The sequence below is a fragment of the Ictidomys tridecemlineatus genome, chromosome 7, assembly GCF_052094955.1.
Source record: "Ictidomys tridecemlineatus isolate mIctTri1 chromosome 7, mIctTri1.hap1, whole genome shotgun sequence".
NCBI classification, from domain to species: domain Eukaryota; kingdom Metazoa; phylum Chordata; class Mammalia; order Rodentia; family Sciuridae; genus Ictidomys; species Ictidomys tridecemlineatus.
Genome location: NC_135483.1, coordinates 7,035,289 through 7,062,954, shown reverse-complemented (window position 1 = coordinate 7,062,954; position 27,666 = coordinate 7,035,289). Strand labels below are relative to the sequence as shown.

The window sequence follows — 27,666 nt, the reverse complement described above, 5'->3', positions numbered from 1 at the left end:
AGGTGGGGATTTAAGGGCAAGAAGAGTCTGCACAGGGACTGTGGAGTCCTTGAGAGGCTGTAGACATTTACTCCACACCCCTCGGAAAAACTGCAGCGGGCTGGGGGAGCATTTGCTGGCTGTTGGGTGGGTAAGCAGACAGCGACTGAGGACTCCACCACCCACGTGCGGCGTGTCCACTTGGGGACAGTTCGGCGCTGCTCGCCCATCCAAGTCCAGGCACAGCTGTTTTGGCGGAAGAGAATGACCACGCGGAGCGAGTCGTGGATGACAAAGGCGCACTGAAGGGCAGCGCGTTTATGTAACCGACCTCGGCGCCACGGGTCTCAGGAGGATGGCGCTCAGAGCCCGGGCATGGGGGAAGGACAGGGCGTCATTTTCTGGCAAATATCGGTGGACAGCAAAGCGACATAAGTTGGGGAAGTCCAGCGAGCTGTAAAGAGCAGGGTGTCCGCTGTCTTTCCCCAAAGCCGCTGCGGCGAACCCAGGGCTCCCTTCCCGACTCGGCCCTTGTCCCACCGCCCGGGATCGCTGGCTGGGTAACCTTGGGAGCGCCACCCGACCTCTCCGGGCCTCGCTCTCCCAGCCTGCGCAGCCGGCGAGGCCTTGAGAGTGTCCAGGGGCTCCGCGCGCCCACGACCTGGGGCGGGCAGCGGCCTGCGGTCCCCGCCGGCCCAGCCCGCCTTGCAGCCCGGGCGGCCCGCGAGGCGGCGCGCGCCAGGCGGTTGGGCGACAGCGCGCAGGCGCGGCGCGGCGGGCGGGGCGCGGGCGCGGGGCGCTCGCGCGGCGGCTCAGAGTGCGCGGGGCGGCGCGCGGAGCGGGTCGCGGCGGAGCTCGGGGCCGGCGCCGCTGGCGGGCGAGCGGGGCTGCCTGCGTCCGGGTCTCCGCGCGCCGCGCGCCCGGCCCGAGGCCCGCCTGACCGCGCCGGTGCCCGCAGCGCGGGGCGCGTCCCGGAGGCGGCGGCCGCCCGCGCGGGCTCTCGGGCGCCTGGGGACCGGGCTGAGCGGCCGGTGCCCGCCCCGTGCCTCCGCCCGCCCGCCGGGCTCGGCCGCCGCCGCGGCGTCTGGCCGGGTCCGCGCCCCTGGGGCGCGCGCGGGTCGGGCTGCGGGGCCGCGTCCCGGGCCCGGGTGGCCGGCGAGCATGGAGGAGAAGTACCTGCCGGAGCTGATGGCGGAGAAGGACTCGCTGGACCCTTCCTTCACGCACGCCCTGCGCCTGGTGAACCAAGGTGAGGGCGCCGGCTGTCAGCTGCCCGCTGGGCTGCGGGTCGCCTGGGCAGAGGCCGGGGCTGCCGTGCGAGGACTCGGGGCGCCGCGGTGACCCGGTCTCCGGGCGTTTGGGCGGGGCCCGGACGAAGGCGGGACGCCTGGGGAAGAGCCGCGGCGCACCTGGGGCTCGGGGAGGACGCGGGAGGCTGGGGCGTCGGGACAGGACTTGCGGGGAATCTTTGGGGACTCGGGGATACCCAGGGGAAACTTCTGGGTGGGGGCTCAGTGGGGAGGAGGTTGAATGATCTCATTGGAGGGGAGGGGGGACTCGGAACCGGCGCTCGGCTTGTCTGGGAGCTGGAGAAAGAGCTTCAGGAAAATGGAAGGACGTGAGGGGATCAGATGCAGAGGAGCGAAGGGAACAGGTGCTTGGGTTGTTAGTGAAGTTTGGGGACCTGGGAAGAGGCTTCGGGTCAGACCTCCCGCGCGGGGGAGGAAAGAGGCCGGGTCCCAGGGGAAGCCCAGTGCCCGGCCCGCCCTCCGGTGGCCCGGCGCAGGTGGCTGTCCTGGCGGGGCAGGCTGCGCTCCCGGGCCGCGCGCTCAGCCGGCTCGCAGGCGGCCTTCGGCGCCGGAGCGACAGCGGGCGGCGGGCGGCGGGAGCCTTTCTGGGCTGGTCCTCCAGTCTTTGGGAAGCGCCGGGTGGGCGACCTCCTTGGCGGCTGTCTTGGGGTTCAAGCGGAGAAAGCCTGTGCCGCCTGTGCCTTTCGCACACTCCGCCACACAGCGCGGTGAGACGGGCTCGGGGAAGCGCCGGAGCACGGGATCCTGGGTTTACTGGGCACGCCTACCGGGACAGGGTTCCTTTGGCGTGCTCCTGCTCTGGCGCCCTGAATCCTCTGCAGGGATGGACGGTAACTTAGCCTTCCTTGCCCGGGGCACTCCACTGCTCCTGTATCTGGCATTGCCCTTCAGATGAAGATGGGCTGGCGGCACTGGGCTGCTTTTCTCTGGGAAATGACAGAAATATTATCTGGTCAGATCTGTCACCATATGCATGAATCACTCTGTGCTGTGACAGTCTATGGTTCCCTGTTTAAATCGTGGCTTCTGCTCCTATTGTTGGCCCTGCCTTTTTTGTTGTTGGAAGTGAAAGACAAGGCAGACATATTCTTGTGTATGGGCACTAGATTTTGAAACTACGACCTCCGGTACCTATTGAAGCCAGTTCTACGAAGTAGAAGTAGCGCTTGAGCTGTTGACTGGTGGGGCTCATGGAGAGGCTCTGCCCGTCTCCAACAATTTAAGCATATTTGGATTGTAGAACAAAAATTGTAGGTTCATAGAGCTCTCCCATTTTATTTTCATTGAATGTTTATTCTTATTTCTTTAATAAAAAGGGCTTTTGAAAAAGCAATGGGCACAAGTTCCTGAATTAAGAGAAAAAGAATGTGAGTTTTAATCCCATGCCCTTCTGAGCAGTTCTGCAGTTAGATTTGTACTCCTTGCTCTTTATGATTTACATATATCTTTTGTTGCCTGCTGGGCTGTCAGCCCTGTGAAAGAAATTTCTTTGTACATTGTGTGAGATCATTAGCATTAAAAATATTCTGGACAGTGGCATCAAGTGCAGTTTTCCTAATAAAGAAGCTGAATCAAAGTTACAGTATGCTCAATTAAGGAACCAGTTTAACTAAAAATGTAATGAGTTTTCTTACTGCAAAAGTCAGCATTATTTTCTGTGCCATGTTGCCACAGTATTTTGTTGGTAATATGGTTCACACTTCTTTTGGTTTCTCTTCTTACTAGTGATAATGGCTTCTACTTACTTTAAACTGATATTGGGGAAATGTTGTCATTTAGTGATTTTGGGGTGTTAGGCTTGATTACCTTACTTTTCATCACAAGTGTAATTCTTGTAAGAAGTGCATCTCTCCCATTTGAAGGGAGAGATGTTCCTGTTAATGCTGTTAATTTAGATGGCTTTGAACTAAATGTTTTCCTTTAAATTCTAGGCCGCTATCCAGAATGCAAAGCTCTGTCATTTAAAATATTAATTATGCTGTTACATAACTCCAAAATTACAAGTGCCTTTCTAAAGCATAGTGTCTGAAGACAGACTTTGAATGTTAGTTAGGAAAGTTTGATTTTATATCTGATGAGCATCCTGTTATTGCCTATATGAAAGTACTTTTATTCTCATTTAGCTGTGTTTTTATGTGTTTTCCCCTAAGGAAAGTCTTTTTTTCTCTCAGAAGTTATTCTTATCCCAGCATTAAATCTATGCTGGCACTAAAAATCTTGAAGTGATGATTGGTCAGCCTTCTGAACTTTTATTTTACTGTGTTGTGACATGTAATAGATATATTTTGCAGTTAACATCTCCAAATGGTGACACGACATTATGTTCGCTTAGTGTTTTAAAATTTCCAAGGCACTTTGACACATGCATCTAGTTCCATCTCACACTTAACATTTCTGTTAGTCAAGATATTGGTGTCTCCCAGGGAGACAGCTATATGGCTTTAGACTACCCCCAATTTGTTCTCAAACTGTCTTTCTCTGAGGTCATTGTCCTTGTGTCTTCCTCCAAAGACAGAATGAAGCACTTTGCACATGCTAATTAAAAACCCTGTAGAAATCAGTGAAATTAATATGATTGTTCCTGGTAGACTTAACATAAGATAAATAATGTGTGTCTTTAGGAAAACTTATCCTGAGTTTTAAAAATTTTTTTCTGTACTTGTCTTCTTTGACAAAACAAATGTTCATTAGAGCACAGGATTTTAATATCAGGTCAACAGGCACTTTTAAATTAAAGCCTGCCTGTTACCAGTAGTTTTGTTTACAAATCAGCAAATTATGGTAATGAAAATAATAAATTAGATGTAATGAGATAACAAATGAGTTATCCTGTTTTGATATTCAGTATTCAAAAACATCGATCAACTTTGTGGCTAAATTATTTTTTCCTAATAATCTTTATGTAAGACTTGAGCTGGATGATGGATGACATCAAGAGATGTGCTCTTATTCAGTACAGGTTGACCTTTTTACTTTTCCCAGATTCGTGTTTCATGATGGGCATTAGTTACTGATTTTATTTTTATTTCTCAGGATAACTGGTTCTCTTCTACCTCCCTTAAATATTGAATTTGTTTCTCTAAAAAAAAAAATTAGTGTTTACCTGATGCTAAAATGGAATCAAAGCAAATAGGTTTTGGTATTCTGTGTCCACTGCCTGCCTCCCAGGGCACCCCTGACCCAGGTGCCTGTAGGGTGAATTGACATTGTGTCTCTTGCTAAGGAGGTTCATTGGAGATGAGAATATTGTTGCGTAGGAGTATTGTCTGCTAGTAGGAGTTGTGCTGACTCTTACTAAAAAACATCTGAAGAAATGTCTATGCATTGTAATTTAATCCAACTCTTCAGTATTGGTTTGGATGGTTTTCAATCCAAGCCAAGTAACCATTAAATAAGATGACATAACACTGTTTTAATTATCTGATGTAATATATGGTTGGTGGCTCATTCCCTGCCAAGTCACATTTAGTTTTGGTTACAGGAGGAAGTGTGGTCTGTTTTTGTTCAGATTCATAAAGTTCTTTGTTGGTATTTCAAAATAAGTGTTTTGTTTTGTTTTGTTTTGTTTTTACATTACATCTCAAGTGCTAGGGTGCTTAGCATTACCTAGGATATATGTGAGGCATTCAGATGTATAAAGGGGAAATGCATAAACATAGGAATGCACATGCTATAAGACACAGTGGCTTAACATTTTATTTTGGGAGATCCCTTTGGAAAACCATTTTGATTTGCCTGAATGTTGTCAGCCTCGTAAAGCAAGGAGAATCTCCAAATTGTGTTTGAGTGGGATGCCTTCATGCTATGATGTGTGATTCTGTGCTGCATCCAGAGGGGGATGTGGTTAGATGTTAATTGTTTTTCTTCTGTTATCAGTTTTATATTTTTAATTTTTTGCTATGTTTTTGTATGAAAATAGATATGATGACTCAGTTTTAGGTAGTCCATTTCTGAGTTTTATATAGTGTATTGTTAGTGATTGTGAGTTACAATGTTTTGGCATTTGGACATTAATTATGTGTTTATGGATAGCTTTCCATGCTGGGCTTTTGTGCTGGTCCTGGAGGTAGAGAGGGAAAGCAGTCTCTGCTTCTGAGAAAGTGTTGTCCTCTCTGAGAGAGAGGAGGAGCTTCACATTTATGGGTACTCTCTTTCCTAAGGAACATCTTATTAATCCTTTAATTGTTTATATGTGATATGAGAATTCTTGTTGAATTCTGTGTTGAATTTTTTTTATGTCCATCAAGTTGCCCTTCTGAAATATTTAGTGGCCAGATAATTTGTATTTAACTGAGATAGTTTATGGACATTTCTGAGCACTTTTCTAACCCTGCCATGTTTCAAATCTTAATACTTGTAACAGCCCAGAATGGAGAGGCGTTTGGCCAGCGTTTCAGTGGTAGAAAACAAGACTGACATTAGAGTGACATGCCCAAGGTGGCATGCTTATAAAACGTCAGCGCCAGGTGCAGTCTCTGTTGTCATTTCCCTGTGCCGTCCGACCCAGGGAGGTCTACATGTGAAGTTACTAGTCAGATCTTGGTGATGGAGTTAGCCACAGGAGGAGAATGAAAACCTTGGGCACTTTATGATGAGTAGTTTGTTCTTTGCTCCGTGGTCTTGCCAGATTGCAAGGTAAATGATACAGCATCCATATTTATACTTAGCTCCTCACATTGCTGCTTTTCTTCTGACCACTTCCTTTTCTCTCTAATGGGTTGCACTGCCTATTTTCTGGTGTCACCTGGCACCCAGGGCTTAAGTCTCCTGTGGCACAGTTCTTGACACACTGTTTGGATCTCTCTGTCTGCACTGGGAGGAAGCGCCTGGTCTAACATCTCTGTGTGAAAGCCTAGTCTTGTGAAGGGAACTCCAGTCTTCATTCCTCTGTTGTTCTTAATTGTCACAAACATAGGGGAATTAGAGTCTATATGGGATTCAGCAATCAGTCAAGAGCCTTATGCCAGAACATTTTAGAGCACCGGAACTGGGGCTGGAATGTAGTATTTAACAGCTGTGCACATATATCAGTGAAAGGATTTGAGTGAAAGGCACTTAACTGTGGTACAACCATAGGGGTCCTTTTCTATAAGATAATGAGAAGATATTGTCAGACCTGCTTTAAATCGGATGTTTATTTACTTTTATTCTTTAAACAATTTTTTAAAAAATTGTTTTAATTATACTTTTATTCTTTCTTGAGGAAAGCCATTGTTAAGCCATTGCCCTCTAGTACAATTAGCTCTTCTTCCCTTTTAACCCCATAGTGAAATTTCATTTATTTATTTATTTATTTATTTGGCAGAGTAAAGCCAGATTTTGGAAGCCCTTGTCACATGCTAAGTAAGACTTTTTATGAATTGAAGGAGCTAATCTGCAATGTCAGATGCTAAACAGAAACCCAAAGCCAGAGAAACAATGGAAATTGGAAGTTTAATGCCAAGGGCAATTTGGATATCAAAAGACCCCTTTGCCTGTTATCCAGTCCCCACTGAGTAAAGAGAGAATGGCTTCCATTTTTTAGTAAAAGTAAAAGTAGGGTCTTTCTCCGCATTGGGGGTAATGATTGTGATAAAAGCCCTCCCAGGGAGAGCCTCTCCTGTGCTAGGTGTTGTCTTGCAAGGTAGGTGGCTTCAGTTCCCGCCAGCCTCCTTTATTTTTTTTTCAAACGAGGCATCTAAGGCTCAGAAATGTAAGGTAACTTGCTTAGTCAAGGTGCACAGCTTGTAAGTAGTCAGGCTGAGATTTTACATCAATTCTAGAGTGTTCTGATAGGATACTTTAACAAAAGAGATGAAAGGACTTTACTCAACATTGTTTGTTTTTAAATAAAAGTTTCATTGTAGTAGAAAGCCATTAGGAATTTCCACAGTTCATGATGAATCTTTAAAAAAGGTTTCTGAAAATGTGTTTTACCAAAAAGGCAAGCTCACTGTTTTTCCTGTGCTCTCCAGCAATATTTTTCAGTCTTCAGCGGGCATGCCAGGTAATGTTTTTTAATTATGTATGTATTTCAGTGGTCAAAGAGAAAAATAGAAAAACATCCTGTATAGAATGTTTGTGAGTGAAATTCTTGCTAAGGGTCTGTTTACCTTGAGGGAATCTCTCAGAGGCACAGAACCCTTTGTAGTTTAATACCTTATCACGGAAATGGTTGAGAGTATATATCAGAGATTTATAGTCAGTTTATGGTATATTTAGAAATTCTCCATCCTCTGAAAATAGACTCAAAAAACTGTCAACATACAAGAACAAATAATTCCTGCAAATAATGGTTTTTGGCTCTCTAGAAGGGACATTAGGCTTAAATGAACTTGCTTTGTAATTGCTAATAATATTAGCTACCATTTGTCAAGAGCTTTGCATGCTCTATGTATAGTCTTTCATTTAATTCTTTCAGCACTCTTAAAAGTGTAAATCATTTTATCTTAATTTTGCAGATGAGAGAACTAAGGTCAGAAAGATCAAATAATTCACCCAACATCACACAGCTAGCAAGGGGTGAACCAGGATTCAGATCCTCACCTGTTTAACTTTATGCAATATACCTGTGAGCACCAGGTAGTGGTGGAAACTTTCTGGCTTCATGTGTTTGGTTTTTGTGGGGAATTCTGATAACACAGTTCTTCAGGTTAACTTCTTAGTAATGGACTGGTGAGCAGTAGAGATTGCATATTGTACAGAGGGACAGACCCTGGCCTGGCAAGGGACAGAAACTTTTTGACCAGGGCCCATATGGAGAATCTGGGGAATGGAATTTACTTGGGGGAACAGCCTTGCTTAACAAGGAATAAATTGTAAGAAGTGCCACGTAATTGTAGGAGGTGACAACTTTCTAGTCTGTGCAAGTTAGTTTCTTGGAGCCTTAGTTTTACCATGAGTAAGATTGAGGGTCTGGTGTCTATTTCTGAGGCTGCTTTTCTGACATATGCACAGCATCCAACACATCATAGGTATTTAGTGAACATTACTTGCTATTTTATAGAGTGCCCTGAGGCAGGTGTTAGGAGTATTGGCACCACTTCCCAGACATAAAGTGTATTTTAATAATACAAAATCATCTAGTTGTAATTCTTGGAGTAATTTTATGATGTTAGAGTAATTTTATTTTCTTATCCTGGAAATATTGAAGAATAAATCCCTTATTTAGGAAGTTTGTTTCATTTATATCAAAATGAGCAGCATCTCTGATTGATTTTTATTATCCCACTAAAGAAACAGCACCTGAAGCTTCAATTAGCAAGTGGAATTTCATCAGCAGTTGTGTGACTACAGAGCTCAAAGCCTGTCAGGACTCTTAGCAGCCTCTACAAGCACAGGGTGTCTTACTCTGAATTTTTAAGCTGTAAATTTCTATACTTTTTTAAAAAAAATATTTCTTTATTTTTCACCAATCAGCCTCTGCTACTCTTTGAGGGATTTTAAAGGTGTACCTGGCAATTATTGATGGTTTTCCTTAATTTGATAAAGGGGGTGAGTATGAGACAGCAACCTTTTGAACTTTATTTTTGGTATAAGTCTTACACTTGGGGTCACTGTTGGCTTGAGTGCCCACTGAGAAATTCCTCCAAAGGAGAGGAGAAGGGGACTTTGGCATGCTTTCCTCCTCTGCTTGCCATGCTGTTCACACCCGGTGCTCTGCCTTTCCTCCACTAGATGGCGCTCCACATAGCCAGGAGACCCTCTCCATCCACTGCCGGAGCTGCTCCTGTATAGAAGCTGATCCTGATCAGCCAGCTTGCCTTGTGTTGGGTTTCCATGCATTGTACTCATCTTTCATATTAGTTGTAGAAAGCCATGACATTTTTATTTTGTTTAAGTACTGACTTGAGTTCCTGAGGTGTGCTGTGCACTGTTGCTAGATTCCTTTTCACCCATTTCTGCAGTTTAATTCTTGTGACAGTCATGTGAAGTTTCTTGTGACAGTCATGTGAAGTTACTTTTGTTGTTTTCACTCTACTGATAAAGAAATGGTGCTTAGAGGGTTATATAACTTGTTCAAGGTCATAGAGCTAACTTAGAGGGGTCATGTTACCTAAAGAAAACACATTCTCAAAGATGTTAGGGTAGTCTAACTTATGGCTACCGGCTTTGTAATATGATTTTTGGAGGGAAAATTATAATACTCACTGTTAATTTGCATTGGCCTGTATGTCAAAATCTTTGGTTTGTTTAAGGATGCAACAGTAGTAACAAAAGTTTTGTCAGCTGGTGTGGAAAGCCCTGCTTCCTGCCTTCTGTTGTCTGCTGACTTGATTGCTAGTGGGCTAAAGGACTTGTCTGTGTCTAAACCAGGAAAAAGTTTGGAGAGAGCCATCATTCTGTTTTCATTCATTTTTTACCAGGGAAGAAGAAGGGATAACTGGATCAAGAATCCACAGGACTTTAAAAGTTTCATTCATTTATGCAACCGTTACTTGTTGAACTTGAATATTTAACACTTCCAACTTTAACTGTCACTTTACTCTGCATCGGTGACTTCTCTAAGCTGCTTTCCCACCGCCGCACATGGCAGTGATGCCCACCTCATGGCTTGCCATTGAGGTGAAGTGATACTGATATCTAATGAGGATATGAGATTATCATACATTTCTCTTCCTCATGTCCTCTTTTACATCTGAATTTCATACTTCAGCTCATGGTTATCTACCAGTGCCATAGATTATCTGTTTTGTTTTTCTCTTCTCTTTAGGCTTGGTTTCTCTACCATCTATGCCTCCTCTGTCCTCTGTACTTTGTTTTCAGTTCGAGTGACTCAGAATACAAACAAATCTAACACTTAGAAACATCCCTTTTACCATTTGCTTGCCTACTATGTGCAAGCCATGGTTAATTGAAAATGATACTGAACTCAGATTCAGACTATTTGCTAAAAAAGAATAGTAATACAGTTATATGATAGAAAACATGAGTTTGTATTTCAGCTCTGCCACGTCTTGGCATCGTGATGTTGGTTGCATTAACCCTTTTCAGCCTGTTTCATGTCTGTAAAATAGTGATAAAAAGTTAGTTTTAACAAAGAGTGCATTCCTTTGGATTTTCATGCCATTCAGTGGTGTGAAGGGGAGTTTGGTGACATGCCTGGCATGTAATAGCTACGTGGTGAAGAGCTGCTGCTGCTGTTTTCTTCAGCATGTTTAATCAAAAAAAATCGTGATCCAGCAGTGGACATAAACATGTCTGCAGGACAGTTTTAGGAATGTTAAGTGCCGAGCTAGAAGAGACGTGGAGAGTGGGGGCTCCGAGTGGGGTCTGGGCGTGTCAGGAGCAAGATGGCTTTCTTCTTCAGTGAGAGTTGCCTGGAGGCAGAACTTCTGCAGGGCAGGCGGCCAACCTGGGCAGCAGCAGGTCACTCGCTGGCTCCTGCAGAACAATGGCTTTGTCTCTCCTGTCTCCATGACTCTTCAAGGTCCTCCTTCTTGTGGTGTATTGTAGGTATTCATCTGTTTCCTTCCTTCCCTCCCACTTTTAAGGCCTTTATTCTTTATTTCTTCTTGGTGTTAATTTTTTTGGGGGAAGTGGTACCAGGGATTGAACCAAGGGGCTCTTAACCACTGAGCCACATCCCTAGCCTTTTCATTTTTTATTTTGAGACAGGGTCTCACTGAGTTTCTGAGGGCCTCACTAAATTGCTGAGGCTGGTTTGAACTTGTGATCCTCCTGCCTCAGCCTCCCTAGCTGCTGGGATTACAGGAGTGTGCCACTGCACTTGGAGGCATTGGAAGTTTTATAATTTTAAACTTAGAGGAGAATCGGAAGAGCAGTGCTCAGCACCCCTCACAGCCGTCTGTCTGGATTTGCCAGTTTACACGGCCACGTGGCATCCCTCGGTGTGTATGTGTATTCTCATGACTTGGGTGAGAGGAGGGAACAAGTGTTAGGTTTCTTTACCCACTACGCACTTACATACCACAGTGTTTCTTTCCTAAAAATAAGGGCCTTTTTCTCCATAACCACAGTGTGATCATCAAACTAAGAAGTTGAGCAGCAACAAAGCACCGTTAGGTACTGTCCGCATGCTGAGGTCACCTGCTGTTCCCTGCCCCTTCAGGTCCAGTGCAGGGCCACGTGTTGTGTGCAGTTGCCAGGTCCCCTTGGGTTTCCGTGAACGAGTCCTCTGCTGTCCTTTGCCTTCCATGACAGGCACTTCAGAAGAACCCAGGCCAGGTTTTGTGGCATGCCTCTCGGGTCGGGTGGTCTGATGCCTCCTGTTCTGCACTCTGGGCGGGATGCTGCAGGGGAGATGGTCCTTCTCAGAACACCTACCAGGGCACATGGCGTCAGTGTCACTTCTCCTGTTAGTGGTGGTCAGTTTGGTCAGTTGGTCACTGTGGTGCCAGAGTAGCTCCACTCCAAAGTAGCTGGTTTCTTTTGTGATGAATTAGCACTTTCTTGGAGAGATATCTTGAGACAGAGAAAACTCTGTTCCTCATTAAAGTCTCTCACAAATTCTATCAGCTCTTAGTTACTGCTGCTTCCCTGAAACATTGCAGTTTCTAACTCATTCATTTCACCTCCCTTCATTTTTACTGGTTGGCTTTCTGCTGACAGGAGACCTCTTTCTCTTTTCTCTCCTCTCTCTCCTTCCTTCCCTTCCTCCTGTTTATGGATCACCCGTCTTGTGTGTATTAGGAATTCATGGATCCTCTTTTTAATTCAATGGGTTATAATCCTTTATTATCACTATATAAGTTGATGCTCAGATTGTCCCAGATTTGTCCACTGGGGCCTTTCCCCGGCTCCTGGGTTCTTTGACAGGATCACCTCACACACTTGAGCACAGTTAGTCTTCTGGATGAATGGGTTCTGCATCTGTATATTCAACCAACAGTAGATCCAAAATACTTGGGGAAAAAATAGGTCTTTATTAAGCATGTACAGACTTTATTTTCTAAACAACAAAGTATGACAATATTTATGTAATATTTACATTTTATGAGGTTTTATAAGTAACATAGAGATGATTTAAAGGATGTGGGAGGTTGCATAGGTTATGTGTAAATATAGACACCATCTTATATAAGAACCGAGTATCTGCGGAGTCTGGTATTTTGGGGCAGTTCAGGAAGCCATCTTTTAAGGATACCAGAGAGTTCTGTATTTTTAATTTTTCAAAGTTTGTTTTACTTTCTAAGAGCATTTTGTTCCAGGGCTCTCTGCTCTGCCCAGGCTCTAGAGTCAACTCTTTCTTCCTCGGTGGACGCCAGGTTATTTTAGAATGGAATATTGTTTATACACCAAGGTCTGGGCGGCTGGAGTGTGTCTGATTCCAGGCCGTTTATTCGGACGTCAGATAGCAGGGGTGTGACTGGCAGGTCTCCACTGTCTCTGTGCTCAGCTCTTAGACTAGAGCCAAAAGCTTTCTCGGTCAAGGTTAAGGAGTAAATATTCTGGGGGTGTACACCGTATTCAGTATCTACCTGTATAGTGGAAAATGAGCTGTAGAGAGTATGTAAATGAATGAGTGTGTGTGTGTTCTGACAAAATTTGAACCTAAACAAGCAGCATGCTGGCTTTGGCCCTGACTGAGCCTGCCTACCCCACCCTGCTCTCAGAGACTAAGAACCAGGTTTGAGTACCAAATTGGTAAAATTTTGTTTTATCAGTGCTGTCTACAATAGGGGCATAATAAAAAGACTATAATGGTAATTATGAGCTCTTTCTAGTATGGACCATTCATTTATCTTTTAAAGGTGTTTTGGTCGTCAGTTTCTTGTGACTTGTCCTTATTTATAAGATGAAAGTCTTTTAAAAGTATAATATGCAAAGTAATAATGAGAAAAAAATAAGTTCATAAACTCACGAAGGCATTTTTGTAGCCACGATAGAAAGTTGCCCCTCGTTCGGAATGCCTGTCTGGAGGAAGAGCTGTGTGTGCAGACTGGCACCTGCCCCTCCTGGGGTCAGGTATCAGGCGCTTTCCTGCAGCCTCAGCTGGACGACCAGGCTCCAGCATCAGTCAAGTGACTGTGTGAAAAATGTCAAAATCATACTCCTTTTATTGTCACAGGATAGATTTGTTTCTTCACGATTTTCTCATGTAATTTCTTGCTCTAACTTATTCAGAAAAGGACTCCTTTGCAGCAGTGGCAGATGGATTTCATCAGGAAGTACTCCTGTTCTCAGAGAGGAGTGTCCCTGGGAATGGCCACCTCTTGGTGATGCCTGCTACCAGCCCTTGAGGTGCTGATGGACACGGACAAAGAAACCAGACCTGGTGCGTTGCAGCAGATGGCTGCAGTGCCGCGTCAAGGTGCAGTTGTGCAGCTGTGCCAGCTCGGGGTCTCCGGTGATTCAAAAGCAAGTTAGGCTTTTAATGGTCACTTATATATATTTTCTTTAATTCCAAAAATGTGGGGCTGTTTGAAACTTGTGGTGAGCAGTGTTTCTGTGTGTCACGGGCTGTGGTGCATACTGGAGACAGCAGGATGCGTCTTTGGCCCTTCCTCTAAAATCCAGAGAAGTGGTCTCAAAGGTCTGTGTGGCAGGACAATTCACGTTCCTGGGGGGAGAGAGAGCAGGCTCCTTCTTCTGCTTGGATTTTGTCTTCTAGGTCTTGAGGTGCCTTATGAGATTTTGCCTTGTTTGGTAAGTTTGACTGTTTTTTTTTTTCAATTTTTACTATTTAATTTTGAAAACAGGGAAGTTACAAAACTTGCTGGTAATAATGATTTGTGTAGACAAAGCACAGGCATGTGCCATAAATTTCACATCAGCCTTTCCTCAGCAGAACCCAAGCAGGCCACACAGGTGCCCCACGTGGCTTGGTGCACTGGATGCCACCCACACAAGTCACAGCAAGTGTGGCTGGATTGAGGGAGCAACACAAGGACCCCAGGGGTCTTGTGTTTATGTAAAGTACTAAGGAACTTATTCTTCAACATCTGTCTCTCTATGAGAGACACGGAGAAAGGAGTTTCTCCACTTTTGAACACAAGGCTTACCACTTAGTATACCCCTAATTCAGGCAAGAGGGACTTGTAATTCCCCACCCTGTATTTATATAGTCTACAATAATTTAGAAGAACGGGGCAAGAAGAAAGAAGTTACATAATTTGGTAATGCTCTGTAGGATTCTGGATGGTTCTGTCAGAGCTTCCTTTTCTGCCCTGGGCAGGGTCCCCATCCTCAAATGGTGTGTGACTTGGGTGATGAGCTCAGCAAGCTTCAGGTCCTTTGCCTGCACACATCACGGGATATGTGCAAAGTGCCTGACATACTGTTCAGTACTCAAAAGTTGGTCACTTCCTTTCCCCAGGGCATTAGGCCAGAGGACACATGTCTTGCTTCCCTCCTCTTGGAGCCCAGCACAGAGCACTGGCCACAGAGCGGATGCTCCTCAGGTTCTGGGGCACTTGGAAGAGTGCACATGAATTCCCCACTTGTCCGCACAGTTTTACTCCCAATAAAAGGGCTGGTGGCAGAAAGGAGTTTTGTGCGGTCGAGAGTGAGCCCTAAGGTGGAAGGGGAGCATGATCTGTGGTTACGACTTCAGATTCCTGGGGTGCCTCTGGGAGGAAAGCTTTAGGGTGGATGTTTCTCCAGGCTCCTCAGACTGGAGCAGTGTTGGGTTCTTGGTGAGGACCACGTGCTTATCCTGGGTAGTGCTGGGACACAGGGCTGGGTTAAAGTGTTCTCAGCATGAAACAGCCAAATTAAAAGACATTTGTATTGCAGAGTGCTAAGTGCTGTCACAAAGACAAGCCCACAGGGTTCTATGGCCCTGCTTAAGAGCTGTGCGCCGTTCCGGTTGGGGGAGGAAGAGGGACTTAGGAATGACTCCTGACGTCGCAGTGAAACACCCTGGGCACCAGCGGGGCACAGCTGTGATCTGAGGAGGTTCCCTTCTCAGAGCCCCTCTCCCAGCATTGCTGAGACTGCAGGACTGTGGGTCCTGGGGCAGAATGTGTGGTGCCCGTGCTGCTCTTGTCCCTCTCGGCATTCCCAGGGCCTGGTGCAGTGCCGTCCTCTTGGCCTCCATCTTTGCATTTGTCCCACTCCACCATGGTGCTTTGCTGGGAGCTGCTTCTCCCATGGAAACCGCGGCCCCCGACAGGCTGGAACTCTGACTTGTAATCTTTGGTTCACTCTGCAGTGCTTAGTACTTAGAGTCAGCCTGGGAGTTAGTGGGCACTCCCCCAGTGTTTGTGGAAGGAATAGCAAGTTAATCCAAGTTTCTTCCTTTGGATTAGGGCAATGAATTCATTCTCTTTGGATGGTTTGGTGAAGCAAAACTGAAAAAGAATATTTGCTTTTTATTTGGGTTTCCAATCTATTGACTTTGAGGAGAGATCTGCCATTCTCAGACAAGTGTGCTGGGCTGTGGGTCTGAGCCCCGAACTGTGTGGGTGGTCACCCCTGCTGCCTCTCTGAGCTCCCACGTCCTAGCTCGTAAAGCAGGCATGATTCCAACTACCTCCCAGACCTGTGGTGAGCATTTAGCAACATGCTTCAAGACATTAACCACATTCTCAGTTCCTGAGAGCTGGACTTGGACTGGCTGCTAGATCTCCTGTGCCCAGAACTACATCTGGCTTATGATAGATGCTCAGTATGTGTTGAATGAGCAATGTATGTGAGGGCACCTTCGTTTGGAGTATAAGGTGAAAGCAGGAAGAGGTTGAGAAATGGGCAAGAGAGGTAGGCAGGAGCCAGAATGCGAAGGGCCTTGTGGATGGCTAAGGAGTGAGAGTGTAGTTTAGGATCTGGAAACATGGTTGAAGAGTGCAGTGCAGGGGACTGATATGGTCAGCTTTGGGTTTTTGAAATATCATTTGGGATGCTGAACAATCAGGTTGAAAAGGTTTTAAAATGTGTGAGTTCAGATACATATGTGGTCTTTCTAGAATTTACTTTCACTGAAAGGCACCATCCTGTATTTGAAGCCCTGGTTAAGGATGAGCTTACCCAGGGAGCACATGGGGTCAAAAGAGAAAAGTTCAAGGGAAAGGATCCTTGCAGCCATATGAATGTTGAAGTGTTTGTTGGGCAAAGGAAAAGAAATCCTTAGTCATTTTTTTAGTGAGTTAAGTGACTTCATAAAGAGTGTGTGGTAGCACACACCTGGACTCCCAGGTACTTGGGAGACTGAGGCAAGAGGATTGCAAGTTTGAGGCAGCCTCAGCAATTTAGCAAAACCTTGTCTCAATTTAGTAAAATAGGAAGTGCGGGGATGTGGCTCAGTGGTAAAGTGCTTGTGTAGCAATGCACAAGGCCCTGGGTTCAGTCCTTAGTACTGCAAAATAAAAAGCAATTGAACAAAAGTGTGTGACCCTGCCAGTGTAAATTACACTAAAAATTGTTTGTTTTTAAAAGTTTTTTTTCTTTCTCTTTTGCTGATATATTTCTCTTTTTAAGTAGGAAACTTGAATTTTATGATTCCAGTTATACTGAGGCAAAGTAGGATCTCTGCATGCTCTTTTTTTATCATGATTATCCAGTCACATAAATTGTGCAGTTAGTAGGTTTCACTGTGATGTTTCCATGCACATATATACTCTGCACCGAACTGCATCCACCCTCTATTTCTTCCCCATCCTTTGATACAAAGAGCTCAGGATATGGGGAAGAGTTCTCTTAGGCTTAACGGCTTCTGACAGCTTCTCTTCACCAGTGACCACAGGCCTTCCAGTCTGACTTGGAGTTGGGTTCACACATTCCTGGACATTAAAATCACATGCTCTGTGGCTGCTGGTCCTCACTAGCATGTCCCTGGGGAAATTGATTCATTCCTTGTGAATGTTGTTGATTGGTGGGTTGCATCTCAGCTGATTGTGTTGGCCCCATATCTCCAGGTCCTGGAACAAGGGCCATGTCATGATTGACACTGGCAGTGTGTATAGAGTGTAGGGACAGCATTCTAGGCTGGTAGACACTTGTCATTGTCGAAGGTCTTTTGGCTGCAAGCCTTTTGAAGTTCAATTGCAGCAGAAGACTCCCCAGCTCCCTTCAGGTAGGGCTCAGCGAGGGAGCAGACCCCACTGTCTGCTTCATGCTGCTGCTCTCTAGGGTTGCTTCCCTGTTCTAGGTCACTTCTCAGAAGATAGCTTTTTAGCCTCTTGTCTACGCCGATGTGGAAGCCACTCTGTAGTATCCTGGCCCAGCGTGTGGTGATCTAGAAGCGTCCATGAGTGTGTCTTTAGTTCCTTCTTATTTGTGGTGATGTTAGGTTTGGGGGCGGAGGGGAACAGCAGGGATTCTTGTTGTCTTTAATAGACTTGACCAAATTACTGATGAGTTTTTAGTTCCTTTGCCTTTAGACCATAGGAGTTAGTAAATTGTTAGTTCATAGTTCACAGTCTCATAGTTCATTTAATGCAGTTTCAGGTTGACAGTTTCTGCTTGAAAAGGTTGTAAAAGATGCCTTTTCAGGCTACTTTTGCCATCTGTTTGAGAAACATCAATAATAAACTTTTCTACCTACCTTGACTTGGAGTCCTTACTCAGAAATTACTGGTCTTAACTGTTTTCACATTCATATAAAGAAAACAGTGTGTTTTTGATTAATCAAAATCATGATATTCAGAATAGATTCCAAACTTCAGACTTTGCTTTGAGTCCTTTAATGGTCATTTTGTGCTGCTATATCAAAATACTTGAGACTGAATAACCTATGAAGTAAAGAGATATATGGCTCATGACTCTGGAAGCTGGAGAACCTAACCAGCCTGGTGCCAGCATCCTGCTGAGGATCTCTTGACGATATGTCACACAACATGGGGAAATAGAGAGGGAATCCACTACAGGCCGAGGGCTAAGTGCTTGCAGTGGCCCTGCTTTAGAACAGACCACGCTTAGCTTAAGAGAACTAATAAAATCGCAGTGCACCTAGCACACTCCAGAGAGGTGGCGTGAATCCCTTCGTAGTGGAGCCCATGACGCAGTCAATCATCTTCCACTACCCCGCTACCAAGAAAAAAAGAAAAAGGTTTCTACAACATCAGTACTCCCACATTGGGGCCTAAGTTCTAGAACTTGAGCCTTTGGAAGACAAAAACATTCCCACGATGCAATAAACCTGACTTGCAGTGTGCTTCAAGCTGCCTGATGGATGTCCATGTTGGTGACTCATGTAGCTTCTGATAACCCATAGTATCAGGAAATTCTGGGCTGTAATTATTTAACACTATTGGTCCAGAATGTTTATGACTCAGTTTATATATCATATTACATCCTCTAAGTTGTTTATGGCAAAGACCTGGAATCAAGCACCGTTAGGAAAAAAAAATCACACCTTAATTTCAGTTGAGTAAGAAGTGATCTTCTCAAGAAGATCAAGCATCGATCTAGAGGGAACATTTCTTTTTTAAAAAAATTTTCATAATCAGATGTTCTTTGATACCCATTAAAATAAATGGAACTGAAGTCAGGTGTGTGGTGCATACTTGTAATCCCAGTGACTCAGGAGGCTGAGACAGGAATATGGCAAGTTTGAGGCCAGCCTGGGCAACTTAGTGAGACCCTGTCTCAAAATAAAAAAATAAAAAGGGATGGAGATGAAACTCAGAAGTAGAGCACTCCTGAGTTCAATCCCTAGTCCCAATACAAATAAATAAATAAGAGACTAAAATGCTGGGAGAGCGATTGGTTTCTTTGCACACCATCACAAATTGTCTCAAGTCTAGTAGCTTTATCATCTTATAGTCCGGGACGTAAGAAGTCTGCGGAGCATCAAGGTGTAGACCCAGCTCTGTTCCTCTCTGGAGGCTCTGGGGAGCATTTTCCCTGGGCTCTTACTGCTTCTGGAAGCTGCTCACAGGAGTGGGCCTGTGGCCCTTCCTCTCTGCAGAGCTGAAAGCCGACTGCTGCGTCCTTCCTGGGCTTCACCTCTCTATTCCGTCTGCTCTTTCTCTCCCATTTTTGAGGTCCTGTGAGTACCCCGAGCTCACCTGGGTAATTCTGGATGATCTTTCCATCTCAGGGCCAGCTGGCCAGCAGGTTTAGCTCCTTTCTGCCCTGCAACTTGATATTCCTGGGCTCTGGAGGTTAGGGCGCACGTGTCTTTGAGGGGAGCCGTTGTTCTGCTGATCACAGAGCAGAACCTGTGTTTGTCCAGTGTCTGCTGTATCTGCAGCCTGGTTTTAGAGATTTTCTTGCGCTATGTTATTTCAAATTATACATCAGGGGTCTTGGAGACATTAAATGATTTGTCGCTGTCACATAATCATTACTAATAATGAGCTATGATTTGTGGAGTTTGTGCTGAGCATCATACACTGTGGCAGGGGGTTTATAGACCGTGTTTTTCCAATCCTCAGTATAGCCCTCTGAGATGAATGACATAAACTTCATTTACAGGTGAGAAAACAGGCTCTCCTGGAAGGTGTGACTGGCCTGATGTCACTGGGCTAGCTTGTAACCGAATATGTGGACACCATCAGTCCCATTTCCAGGTCCACATTCTTTCTGTTAAATTACAGGGGATTAAGAGGTAATTTCTCATGCCTCCTATTTCACAGTGAGGTTTTGTCTGGATAATGTTCTGAGTATCTGTCAGAGAATTTGTTGAAGGGCTAAAGTGTCAGGTAGTTTATCAGCCAACTGGGTTGCTTTTCTCCTTTTTTTCTACCCTTTATCATTCTCCTTTTTGTTTTTAATTTTTTTTTAGTTGTCAGTGGATCTTTATTTATTTATATGTGGTGCTGTGAATCAAACCCTGTGCTTCACACATATTAGACAAGAACTCTACTACTGAGCTGTGACCCCAGCCGCCATTCTAGTTTTTAGATGCTGATAGACCATATCAGCCTTAGTGAATATTTATAGTGCTTATCCTTAGTTACTGCTCTTGTTTCCCCCCCAAATATTCTCGTCTACTCTTAATGTGCTGCTGTCTATGAAGAGTAAATCGGCATCCTTAACTTCAAGGAGAATCTCATCTATGAAATACTGCAAGTTGAAAGCTTGCCTGACAAACCAGCTCTGCGTTTCTGCCCTGCTCTCTATGTGGTGCTGGGGCATGGCACTTGGCTTTCTCAGCCCCTTTAGGTAATATCACTGTCTCCACTGAGTAGACGGGACCCTGAGCATCAGAGGTGCTAAGACTTCCTCAGGCTACCTAGTGTAAAGATGGGTGAGAGCTTCAGTTTGTATCTATTTTGCTTTAAAGCTGTGTGGTTCGTGGCTTTAATAATTTCTTACATTAAATGGGTAAACAAGCTATAAAAAGAATAAGATGGTAGATGGCATTTAAAGATGACTGTAGATCAAGTGTTGGAAGTCAGGGACTGTTTGCCAGGTGACTTACACCAGTGGTCAGTAAAGTGGAAGTTGAGGAGAGGATGATTGTGTTAGCTGTGGCAGTAAGCTGTGACTTACAAAGGAGAAGACATTGTGTACTAATGTTCATGTCTCTTGTCCTGGGATATTCCACCATAAGAAATAAAACATACAGTGATGACATTGGTAGCTACTATTTATTGCACATCAATTCCAAAATCTGTTTTTCTGTTTTTAGTACAATATTTTATTTAATCTGTGCCACAGGTTTATTCAGAGAGATATCAATACCCCCATTTTATGAATGAAGCTTTAGGGTTTACTAATGCAGCAGATCAAATTAAAGCCAAGCTGTTTTGACCTCAAGACTTGTGTTCTTTAGCCCTGAAGGGTGTCTCTTATTTTCTGATTTGGGCTTGTTCATGTTTTGGTGATTTTCCCCCTCCCGTAGCATTTTTAGACATCAAGACCTTCTCTCCTCTCCTCCTGTCTGTAACCCCCATCCCAAATAAAAGAAGGACCAAACTTGGTGGGTTTCTGTACTGCAGTGTTGTATTTACTAGTTAAGTATCTCAGCCCTGGCCCAGGTCTGCAAGATGTTGTTTTTATGGGCCAGCTCTTCTTTTACAGGTAAGTATGTGGCACAATGGTCAGACCTGTCTGATAACACCTTCTGAAGCCAGTGATTGTTGTGGTTGGCTTGCGGTGCAGCAGGAAGCCCAGCAGCACCTGAGGGATGGCAGGGTGGCGGGAAAGGCAGTTCCTGGTGGGTCTGAGCTGCTGTCTGGCTGAGGTTGACTTGCTGTTAGTGGTAAAGCACTGTCCAGGCTGCTGGGTAGAGGGATTATCTGTACTTTGGTTCCTTTGAAACTAGTCAGTCTTTGGAAGTGAGTAGTCTGGAGCACTGAGTTGGAGCCACATTCTGAGTTCAGGCACTGCTCGGCTTTTCCGATGTGACTGTGCCTGCCCTGCCTCTGCCACCCTCCTGCACTTGCCTCATGCTGCCTCCAGAGCTGGGCATGTTCTTCCAGATGCCCGAGGCCTCGGAATAGTGGCCATGTGAAGACCTCACGGCAAGCTCACTCGCTCCATACCCGGAGCTGCCAGGATTCTGACTCCGGGCCTGTACTGGACACTTGTAGACATATTTTGGGGCATAAATGTGGGACTGCAGTTTGTGTTGATGTAAGATGACTTTGAATGTCCACTGTTTGGGGAAGATGGTATTGCAGGTGATTAAGAATGGGGCTTAAAACTGTCTCATCATCCCACTTTATTAGCTGTGTGTCCTGATGCAAATAACTTTAGCCCTCCTTGTCTTAATTTCCTCATTTGAGGTAAAATGTGGCCTGTAGTAAAAATAATCACCTCAAAGTGTTGCTGTGAAGGTTAAGTGTGCTGACGTGTGTGAAGCACTCCCTGACACCAGGAGGCAGCAGGCAGTGCAGTCAGCCATCACCACTGTTCTCCGGTTGGGACTTGTTGATGCTGGGCTGGGAGCCTGAAGACGGTAACGTGCGGTTGGTTCCTGACTGGAGAAACTCCAGTCACTGGGGAGTGTGCACAAGACTTGCGTGTGCAGGTAGAAAGTGCCCTGTGCACCACACCCCTGCCCTCCTCCTCGGCTGCCCTCTGTGCTCAGCTCACTTCTCCTCAGGAAGGACTCTGTGGTCACCTGACATATAATCCATTAATCCCCAGAGACCATACACTCTATGGAAACAGTGCTTTCTTATTGCTGTGTCCCCAGTAACTGAAACAGTGACCCACATGTAAGAGGTGTTTTAAAAAGTACTGCGTGAGGCAATGCTGACAGTGCTCTGGGTCACTGAGGAGAAAGCGTGACCTCCCTGGACAAGACAGGAGAGCTCCTGAGGGCGAGTGGGCTGCTCACCTTGGACTGTCTGCAGCGAGAAGAGCAGAGGGAGAGACACAAGTCTGGCAGGCCTGAGGAGAGGGGCCGTGCCTGCCCACAAAGATCCTGTGGGGGCTCATTTGCACAGAGCTTGTAGGAACTCTTTGTTTTGGTCTCTTTTTATCAATCTTATATTTCATCTAGACTCTTGCTTTGCTTTTTGCAGGAAACTTATTTTTTAAAAATGGAAGATTTCATATAATAGCTTCAACTTTTTGTATAAGTTGATTTTTAAAATACCAGGTATTGCTTGGAGCTATATTTAAGCATAAATAGGATGAAATAGTGATAAAGATAATGCAGATGATGGTGATGGTATTTACAGGCACTTTATAGGGCTTCCACCAGAGTGCTCTCGCATGGTATTGTACTTGACCCTCTTAATGCACTATTTGGTATTTGGGATTGATTGGCATCTCTTGTTTCTATATATTTTTCATTTTGCCTAAGCCTTGAAAACACATAGTTTAGGACTGAGGGTATAGCTCAGAGGTAGGGCACTTACTTCATTAAAGACCTTGGCTCCTCTTTGTTATGACTTAGCTAGGCCTGGGTCCAGAAGATACAGAATAGCACCCTGGGTATTGGGCCTGAACCCTCTTAGCTTTCTGAGAGGGGTGGTACTCATGGGCAGGGGTGCTCTCAGCCTGACTCCCTCAAGGACTGAGAAGCAGAATTGAAAACAGGTCAATGGAGTGGCGGTCTGTGAGCCCAAGTCCCTTTCCAGGACCATCTGCAAACCTTTGTTTTCCTTTCTTCAGGCACGATCCCTTCTCCAGATGGAAGCTCTATGAGGACACAGACCTTGTGTTATTTACTTTTGATACCAGGCTGCCAAAACATTGCTGGACATGCCCCAAATACTCAACAAACCTTTTGTGTGAAAGAACTAAATAGGTCTGATTTTATTTATAGTAGTCCATTTTCCTTGACCCTTAATGAGTTCCTGTTTGTGGATAGAGGGAAGATGAGGGAGGTTTACTGACATCTCCAAAAATCAGAGCTTTGCTAGGAGGCAGATATTGTCTTTATTTTCTAAATGAGAAGACCAGGGTTCAGAGAGGCAGGTAAGTGGCAGAAATGCTTTCAGAACCCAGGTCTATAGAATGCTTCTTCATCTTCATCAGAAAGGACTATTAGTAGTTGTTGTTTCCATGAAATCTGTGCACGTTTAGATATACAGGTCTTGTATGTCCTCTTCCAGATGCTTTCAAAGCATTAACACAGTTTGAATAACAATGGTAGTGTTTATCTATGTGGCATGCATTGATCTAAAATTAGTGTACTTAATTGTGACAGAAATTGACTTGCAGAAATACCATTATCAGATCTGGCCAAACATGAATCATACTTAACACAATTACTTATTTTCAGAAGTGTCTCTGATGAGGAAGAATCAAAGTGGTTTCTCTTCTACTTTTTGGGTTTTGGGTTTTTTGTTTTGTTTTTTTTCTTTTTTTTTGTGATACTGGAGACTGAACCTAAGGGAGCTCTATCATTGGGCTACAGCCCTAGTCTTTTTTTGTTTTTGTTTTTGTTTTTTTTTTTAAGACAGGTTTTTGCTAAGTATTGCGACTGGATTCTAATTTGCAGATTTTCTGCCTTAGTCTCCCAAATAGTTGGGGCTTTGATTTTGAACCTTTCCACCTTTTTTTACTTTGACATCATTTGCCAATGGTCATTAACATATTTGTTATTAATATTTAAGATCGAAGAGGGTCAATGTTGTCTTTCTCTTTCTCCATTTCCTAACACATAGTGGGCTTCAGATGTCTGTGGAATAAATTTATCCCTTGCACATCGTGTTAAGCATAATGATAGATAGAGGAGAGAGGAATAAGACGATACCCTCCACTTTCAAGATGCAATTAGACATGAAAAAGACACTAGTCAAGTAAAGTGTTATCCATGTGACACTGTCCTGGTGGGAATGGGCCTGAGTGCTAGAAGAGCCTTTGAAAGTGTGCCTTGCAGGTCTCTCTGTGGCACAATGGAGATCAAGTTCTAGACTTCAGTGAGATTGGACGTAAGAGAGGAAAGATCACAGCCCTGCAAAGTCATGGAGCCTGTCAGACCATGGTGGATCCCAGAATTATGACAACTTTCACTCTTTAAAAGTTAGAGTTAAAGGATTTGAACATTAGTGGACCTTAGTGTACATGGTAGTGCTTCAAAACTCATTTTAAAACCTCTGTGTTCACATATTATCTTGAATTTATCATACTGTTTTCAGAAATTGTTAGTGTGTGTGCATAGGTAGATATGCACATGTGTAGGCTGTCAATCTTCAGAAGGGACATGTCTCTGTGGCATATGAATATGTTTACATAGAAGTTGAGTATGTGGTTCTAGACTATATCATGGTTATTTGTATTTGGTTTTAAAGTTATTTACATTTATGTGCTTATATATATATTTGTCTTTAACCTATTCACATGCTGATGTTGCTCTGTGATGAAGGGGAGATTAGTACCATATTGGTCTCAGAAACAGAATTAAAGAGGTAATAAAAAGTTTTTATATCATTTAATTTGTTCTTACCCAATTATTGAACAGATAGCTCTATCAGCTATAGATGACAGGCTTCTGAAGGACCCAGTTTATTTCCATTAATGAGCTGTTAAAAGAACTTTTTTATTTTGGATAGATACTGTAGCCTGGCAGAGATAAGAAATTTGGAGGCCTACTCCAAATTCAGCTTATTAGGAAAAACACTCTTTTTTTGGTGGGTGGGGGGAGGGTACGGGGAATTAAACTCAGGGGCACTCAACCACTGAGCCACATCCCCAGCCCTATTTTCTATTTTATTTAGAGACAGGGTCTCACCGAGTTGCTTAGTGCCTCAATAAGTTGCTGAGGCTGGCTTTGAACTTGTGACCCTCCTGTCTTAGCCTCCTGAGTCACTGGGATTACAGGTGTGCGCCACTGTGCCCGACTAGGAAAAACACTTTTAACAAAAGCTTAATTTATACCTTTAGCTGTACAAGTTTATATTTGGATTGAGCATCTAGAGATGAAAGTTTAGGATAGCAAATCTTATCAGACTCCTAGCAGGTGCCCTTTTGAAGTCATGCTATTTTCAACATCAGGTATAGTTGAGAAGTATACCAAGAAGAAAAAGCAGAATTAATATTTATAGTATGGGTTTCTTTATGTGATTGGAAGCCTGGCTATTGCCAGAAACAAAAAGAGCCTATGTTCAATTTGAGACTACTCAAAGTCTCGTTTTGCACAGTGTATCAGTATAAAGTAGGTGGAAAAGGACACGTCTTGATTGTTACTGTGGACTCAGCATACTGGGAGCTCCTGCTCAGAGCTGACGCTTAATAAACATCTCTGAGCGTTCATGCCCAGCAAACCCAGTGTTTAGAACCCAGCACGTGATTACTAGCTTTGTCTTCCTGCTTACCCATCCCCTGTTTGGCAGAGGGAAGTTCTTGTAGTGGGGTCTCTGTGGTTCCAAAGCCACTTTTTTGTGTTTGCAGGCTGCTTGTGCCTATTAAAGCTTGGAACCAGGTTTTATCCTCAAGTTTAAAATTCAGTAGGAAACAGTAGGATGATATAGTGTGGACGATATTAACAGCTCTATTTTCTGACTTAATATAAAATATTATTTTAGATAAAACTAATAAATGAAAAGAATAATAATATGACTTATAAAAAAAGAAACTAAAAGTTTCTCTTTGAACTTTAAGCACAATTTTCTTTCAGTTTCTGAAGCTTCCATATGTGATATGAATCATAAGACCAGTTTCTGATTTTTTGGTTTTTTTGGTAATTAATGGGACACTATAAGGGTTAGATGACCAAAGCACAGAGGACAGAAGTTTTAATAGGGTGTTATGGAGCAACATGCTTGTAAAATGTTTCTGGCCAGATCTGAAGCTGCTCTGGGTAGAACTTCCAGTCTGCATTGGGTACTCCATTTCTAAATTTATAATACATTTAATTTAGAAACTAGGAATTCTTATTTGGCATTATTTTCTTCAACTCTGCCTGCTTATATGTCATAGTCTTTGTGTGTGTGTGTGTGTGTGTGTGTGTGTGTGTGTGTGTGTTAAATAGAGATCTAGGTGTCTGTATCTTTGTGTTGCTGAGAATGAGAATTTTACCTTCTTGCTCATTTAATTTTGGTACATTGATGGGTTACTACCAAGGCTTTCGATTCCCTCTGCTGCTTTTCCCCAGTAGTCTGTGAGCTCTTGGAGTTCTGGGTTTTTGAGTGTGCATCTCTATGTCTCTCTAGTTTCCTGTTACCTTTATTTAGAGGAAGATTAATAGGCAATATCTGCAGTTTTATTTTATATCTCTAAATATGTCTATTTGTGTGTGTATGATCCCTATTCTCTGACCACAATTAATGTGCCCAAGAGTAGATCTCTTTAGATTTTAAGGAAAACAAACATCCTCTTCTCATCAAAAAAAGAAAAGAGATGAAGAAAATAATCTGAAATTGTGCATTCTGTTAGATAAGCTTTATTCCATTTGGCTAAATAAGTAGTACTTGTTAAAGGCAAACATTTGTATTATGTGTGTGTGTATGTGTGAGAGAGAACTTCAGTTGAGTTTTTTTTTAATTATTTCTTTTTAGTTATGATACAACACCAGGTTACACCTTGACATGATCACAGAAGCATGGAGCCCACCCACTCCCATTTCATTTTGAACTTAAGGTAGAAGGAAACTGCTTTAGTTTATAAAGCTGAGGTCCATAGAGCCCCATCAGATAAGGGGCACTCGTTGCCCTGGTTGGTAAGTCAGGGAGAACTGACAGGGTTGCAGGAGTAGATTAGTGCTATGGATCAATGTGGGCCATGAACCCTCACAACCAACCTGATGCTTTCTAAGAAGGTATTGTTTTTGCATTTTTGTCTGTGTCATTCTTATTGATGATGCAAAAGCCAATGGCAGGTAAAACTTATGGACCCTTAGCAGAAATCAAGGCACTAAGTAATTATATTTTTCACTCCCAGGTGCTGATAGCTTAAAAAAAAAATACAGCTGGGGAGGATGAGGCAGGAGGATCATGAGTTCAAAGCCAGCCTCAGCAAAAAAACAAGGCACTAAGCAACTCAGTGAGATCCTGTCTCTAAATAAAATACAAATTAGATTAGGGCTGGGGATGTGGCCTAGTGGTTGAGTGCCCCTGAGTTCAATTCCCGGTGCCCAAAACACAAAAACAGAGAAAAACAAAGCCGGTTTCACTTAAGAAAATCCTTGATAGAACAGTTGAAATCATTGATG

The 27,666-nt window shown here is 44.0% G+C and overlaps 1 protein-coding gene across 7 annotated transcripts in view; it reads left to right on the top strand.

Moving 5' to 3' along the window:
• The first annotated feature begins 1,058 nt into the window (after positions 1-1,058).
• Positions 1,059-27,666, top strand: part of Khdrbs3 (KH RNA binding domain containing, signal transduction associated 3) — a 180,920-nt gene continuing 154,312 nt past the window's right edge. For 3 of the 7 annotated variants that reach the window (XR_002483555.3, XR_013423765.1, XM_021723997.2), the window contains exon 1: positions 1,558-1,633. Coding sequence is in view for 5 of the 7 variants with exons in the window: in XM_021723997.2 (XP_021579672.1) it covers positions 1,588-1,633 (46 nt within the window). In the remaining 2 variants the exon portion in view is untranslated. Of the gene's footprint in view, positions 1,229-1,552; positions 1,634-2,097; positions 2,120-27,666 lie in introns of those variants that run through there. The other 4 variants (XM_078016664.1, XM_005316132.4, XM_078016663.1 and 1 more) reach the window with 4 other exon arrangements.